Source organism: Limulus polyphemus, unplaced genomic scaffold (assembly GCF_000517525.1).
Source record: "Limulus polyphemus unplaced genomic scaffold, Limulus_polyphemus-2.1.2 Scaffold1130, whole genome shotgun sequence".
NCBI classification, from domain to species: domain Eukaryota; kingdom Metazoa; phylum Arthropoda; class Merostomata; order Xiphosura; family Limulidae; genus Limulus; species Limulus polyphemus.
In genome coordinates this window covers 99,788-105,414 of record NW_013666740.1, presented here as the reverse complement: position 1 = coordinate 105,414, position 5,627 = coordinate 99,788, and the positions used below count along the sequence as shown (strand labels likewise).

General features: G+C 31.7%; 1 protein-coding gene across 1 annotated transcript in view; it reads right to left on the bottom strand.

Annotated features, from left to right (window-relative positions):
- The window catches only part of LOC106462272 (PH-interacting protein-like), a 110,946-nt gene that overhangs the window by 28,329 nt on the left and 76,990 nt on the right, over positions 1 to 5,627 (bottom strand). Inside the window, exons 21-23 of the mRNA XM_013922172.2 lie at positions 3,511 to 3,685; positions 1,976 to 2,188; positions 132 to 339 (exon numbers count right to left, since the gene is read on the bottom strand). Of these exons, the coding sequence (XP_013777626.1) occupies positions 132 to 339; positions 1,976 to 2,188; positions 3,511 to 3,685 (596 nt within the window). The remainder of the gene's footprint in view (positions 1 to 131; positions 340 to 1,975; positions 2,189 to 3,510; positions 3,686 to 5,627) is intronic.

Sequence of the window (5,627 nt, the reverse complement as noted above, 5' to 3'; positions counted from 1 at the left end):
ATATAAATTTATATATACACATACGTTTGTTACAATTGATTCCAATTTAGCTAGACAGAAATAACTTCACTTTTTGTTATCTGCCCAGTCATGACAGACCAAAAAAATCTTGAAATATTATTTAAACCTACCAGCCTTCCAGTGTTGATCCATGGCCACATTGTAGTAGTAACGCAACACTAAAAAGTCAGGAACACTGTCCATATTATGATATTTTAAAGTAAAGCTATCCCCTGTACAATCCCCTGTTTCTGGATCAATCATGGCCAACCTTAGATGACACAAACGTGGAGGAAGAATTTCAAACTCTATATCTTCTATACGAACTAGTTCTTGTTCCTGCACAGGGTGATCCAAACAGAAAACTTAAGCTTTCATTACATAGCTCACAGCTTAATTTCCTTAGATGAAGAATTGATGTTGAAATCACTTTTCTTGTAAAACTGAAATACCTTTCAGTAATTAGACAGAAATACTTGCATTTAAAGCACATGTCAACTAAAAATAGTATACAAGTTATTCCAGGTGCAAAGTAAGTTATAGTGTACATGGAACCTAACACTGACTGGTAAGTAAGTTACTGATATGAAGCTTATGCTTATATATATATATATAACACATAGCATTAAAATAGCATGAAATTAACAAATTATGATACACGTAAGTGCCCAATTACACAAGTGAAAATAGACTTGATTAATCAATGAATGTTCTGACTGAAAAACAGATAAAAGGGCAGAGAAAGGCTTTGACAAAGAGCGGCATATTATTAGGACTCTCAAATGAAATTACATGTAACTATACAAAATTATTAATTACACAATGTCATATATATGAGCATGTGAAAATAAAACAGGAAGACAGATATACAGACAGATGGTATATTGCAGTGGACAAGCACTGAATGATTAATCCTTTTTTAGGTTTTCAGATGAATTTTACTCTTTCAAAGTACCAATCAGAAGCACATGGTAAGGAGCAACTTGTGCAATTTAAAAACGAATAGAAAAAAGACATTTTCAACTATTAAAGATATAATAAAACTTCACAAAAATTTAGCTTTAAAGGACTTTCTTATGATACTATTAATGTCTAAATATGAAAAAAGTTGAAAATTTAAGCTATAACATCTTTGTAGTAGTTTGAGGAACTAATTTCAAATTTCTTAGCAACATTACTCAAACCTCCTGCTATTCTAAATGTATCTAACAGATTACTGAGGCATTCCATTAAGTATTTATAAGCTAAAAACATATTTTGTTTCTCTTTTTTATAAACTCTTTGAAATTCTGAGATCCTCAACAGAAACTACCAACTATTTCAGAACATTTTTTACCAAATATATATATATATATATTGTAAATTAAAGATTCTATGCTTCTTTATTGCAACATTTATACACATTTCCTTCACTTTGTCAGTGCAGTTAACCACAGTTCTGAGGAGACCACAATTTTCTTCATATTTTTCTATTAACACTTTTGTTTGCAAAATAAAACACCTGTGCTTGCTTACAGATTTATACACAAATAAGATACATATAAATACTTTATATGTAGTTTACAAAGTTTGAGCACTTAAAAAGAAAAGTTGCATATAAACTTCAAACTCCAAATTCTTAAACAGTTAAGTAAAGAGTATAGACTTTAGATAATTAAAATGCTTATGTGAGAGAACAGAAAGCACCATAAGATCTTACATGAGAAATTCTAACGCAATTTTGTTTTTAGAGTCTTTTCAAAAATGAAACAGAATATAACCCTGCTTGCAAATAGCCTCCTTGTCTTAGAGTTTACTGTCATTTTTGCTACTTGGGCAGAACATGGTAGGGTGCCTCTGTAGCACCCCAGCCTGTAGATAGCGTCAGATCATCTATAAATCATTACATTCCTAATAACTTGAAGTCACAGTAAATTTGCTCTATTTATTTCAGAGAGTTGCATAATTTGCAGCTCTAAAAACACAATTCACTTACGCGCAATCTGAGTTTCCTAAAAGGTTGAGACTTCAAACTAACATCATATATCTTTGTTTTCTTGACAGCTTTCAAGTAAATCTCATGTCCCTGCCAAAAATAGAGCACCTCATCTCCTACTTGAGGGACATATGGGTTCTTCTGGGGCACTACATGGGTGAGCCATTCCGGTGGCTTGTACTCATCAGGAACTTCCTTTATTCTTCTGTTCTTCTGAGTAATGAAAGTATAAAAGTTTCAGAATAATGAGACAGAAAATACAAATAGTATACATGTTTTATAAAATGTATGTAAGATATTTTATTATTTGAAGATATTTTTGAGATTGTTATGGTATGCATGCCTTTTACAAACTGGTGAAGCATGATTATAATTAATTATATTTGTCATAAGACATTATGTTAGGCCTTTTTTTTAACACTGCATTATTTATCTAATCCCTTAGGGATTTTTAAGAATTAGATTAAGAATTTATTAAAAAAAAAGCCTAAAATAATGTCTTATGACAAGTATAATTAATTATTTTTAAGATTTCTAATAATATCACTGACATATTGGAACAAAACTTTACATTCTTTTCGCTTCTCCATGAAAAATATTTCCAAAGAATCTCTAAATGCATTTAAAAATAAATCACACTAAACTATTTAATATGTGAAAAACTAAGTGTAGTTAGTTTGAGATTATCAAAATGGATCTTTAGTTAAGACTCACATTGAAAGTACAGAGATATAAATTTTAATAAAATATAAAAGTAATTAAAAATTTTTTGATAAAAATAAAGATGATGTAGGGATGGCAGTGAATACAGAATCAAGTACGGATGAATACACAAAACCATACAAAAATCCTGTATGATGACGTTGTAACGTGTAGAGTCGCCAACTTTCTAAAGGCCATAGATAGGCCTAAATAAAATGTTTTTAATTGTGTACCAGTTTAACGTTGAATATTATTTATGATTTTAACACCCCTAATATTGAGCTTTGAGGCAATGGTTGCTCATTTCAGTTTTGACTTTTTGTGTATGCTTACTTTGAACTTGACTACAAGACACGCAAAATCACCAGAAGCCATTTTATATATTAAAAACATGATATATAACTCAGACCCCTCTCTACATTCCCAAAAATTGGATTTACATCAAATCTGATGATACAATCCATTAAAAAAAATGTAATTCAGCCAGTGAAATTCCCTATATCTTCCCTGCACGGTAAATATTTTCAAGTTTTCCCTGTTTCCATTTGGCTGGACACCCTGACATACGTATATATCTGTATGAGTGTGTGTGTGTGTGTTCTTTTGTGTGTATGCTTAAATATGACCAATAACTGATAAACCATTTTAGAAATTTCCAAATTACCTTTTGCACAACTTATTTTTCTCATAAAATAGTTACAGAACTTATTAATGTAGTAAGATGTTTCAGTTACAAACTACTCAGACAAAGTCTTGAAATATTTCTTTTTATCAAACAACCCTTAACAATATTTTTAATAAAAAGATAATTGCACAGTGTACAGAACACTAACTCGTTTGTTCTGTTTTTTCATGCAAGTTTTTTTTTCATCTTCATCTCTGGTTTGTGATTCTTCTCCTTTATGATCTTCCTCACCAGCTCGGTGTTTTCCTGATTTGGATTTCTTCTTGAAAGAGTCTAAGCTCACTCCAGCATCAGCAGTCCAGTCTGAATACTCTTCTGATTCACTAACAAGTAAAAGTTTTACATGTGATATTTTAATACATTTCGATTCTGGTAGATACCCTAATTGATGATGATGTTCACATAAACATCCATCATTCTGAGATCTATACGTAATCAGTTGGAATATAAGATTTCAATACAAATTGAAAACATTTTATATTTACCATTCATAATTAATGAACAATTAAGGGAGTTTTTGTTCATTTTTTAAAACCTTCTGTGTTATTTAAACATCTAAAACTAAATCTTTGCTTATTTCAACTTCTGAGCACAGATTACTTTTTTAGAAATAGAGAAGCTGGTAAACATGCACTCTTTCTGAAGCTACTAAAATAACAATATGACCAAAAAATAGCATTGTAATAAATGCTAGTCTGGGCCAAGTTCAGGTATTTTTATTTACAAAGATTGTGATATGTAGGTATATTTTTTCTACTAGCTTTAATTATATTGAAATTTTACAAAATTTTCAGTTTTTTAGTTTCCATGCTGAAATGGCAGCAACACGTTGTCCAGAAAGTTGTTAAAATTCCCATGTTCTGGTTGCTTTTTTCTCTACATTAGGTAACATCTATTCTGTCTGAGAGGATACTGTAGTATTATATAGCATCTGGGTTGAACAGATTAGTACTGTAATATCATTTACTGGATGGGCTGAAATCGATTAAAAGTAACATCCAGTCAATGCTGAGAAAGGATAAATGTTACAAGGTGACACTACTTACTGGACAAAGAAAGTGGATTTGTTGAATACAAGTGAACATTTTATTAGCCAGTTTTACTAGGAGACTGTTGTGTGAAGACATACTTTAAGAATATTGTGTTTTAGTTACATTGAGATTAATCTTGAGGGAAAGAAAGCTGTGGAGCTAAACACAGTTTAGTAGAAGCAACTGCTACTTCATCTAGCCAATTACATACACTGTGCCTTCTGTTTGTTTTCAACAATGAAGATTTTATTCATTTATTAAGATTTGTTCAGACTTGTTATTTTACATTTAAAGAAATTCAGCCAGGTTATCTACTACAGAACATTTCCTTTATTTCTTCATAAAACCTGCTGTTATTTGTAGGTTTGCCTATTTGATACCTGTAGGAAAACTGATTTTACGTGATAATACCACAAGATTTGCCAAGATACAGTTGATTTGATAAGTTTCACAAGGGCTATCTACACTAAGCCACCCCTACTTATGGAGTCACAGACTAGAGGTAGGGGAGCTAATCAACACCACCCATTACCAATTCTTGGGCTTCTCTTGTCAGAGCAAATAATGGAGTGTAAGTTTTTTATGTTGGTTTCCAAATTAACTTTGATACCAAGGAGCATCTACCAACAAACATGCTGGCACTTTCAACTATTGGGGCATTATAATGTAATGGTCAATCTCACTATTCAATTACAGTAGTCCACAAATTGGCAGTGGGTGGTGTTCAGTAATGTAACTACAAAAGATGTCCTTCTCCTCTTGCATTAAGAGTAATTGAGCCCCCCTCCACTATTATGCCACTGGTGATGTTAAATAACTACTTTCAGCCTTATTTTATCACTTCTAAGTTAAAAATTGCTAGTGTAGACAGCCTCAAGCATCTTTGCATGAAATTCAACAGACAAACATGACTATGAAAATAATTCCACCTGCTAACTATCATAGGAAATAAACCCAATTTTAGGGCTAGAAAAGTGATCACCCAAATGTTTCCAGTTTTAATGTGGGATAATAGTTTTTAACTATTTGAAATCTCTATTAGGTGTGGGGGATATGTTAGCAAACTGAATTGAAGAGTGGCTGGAAGGAAGAAAGCAAGGGGCTGTTATAAATGGAGTTCAGCCAAACTGGATTAATGTCACAAGTGGGGTGCCTCAGGGCTCAGTCTTAGGACCTTTGCTTTTTTTTAATTTCCATCAATGACATAGATGAAGGAATAGTCAATAAATTACTT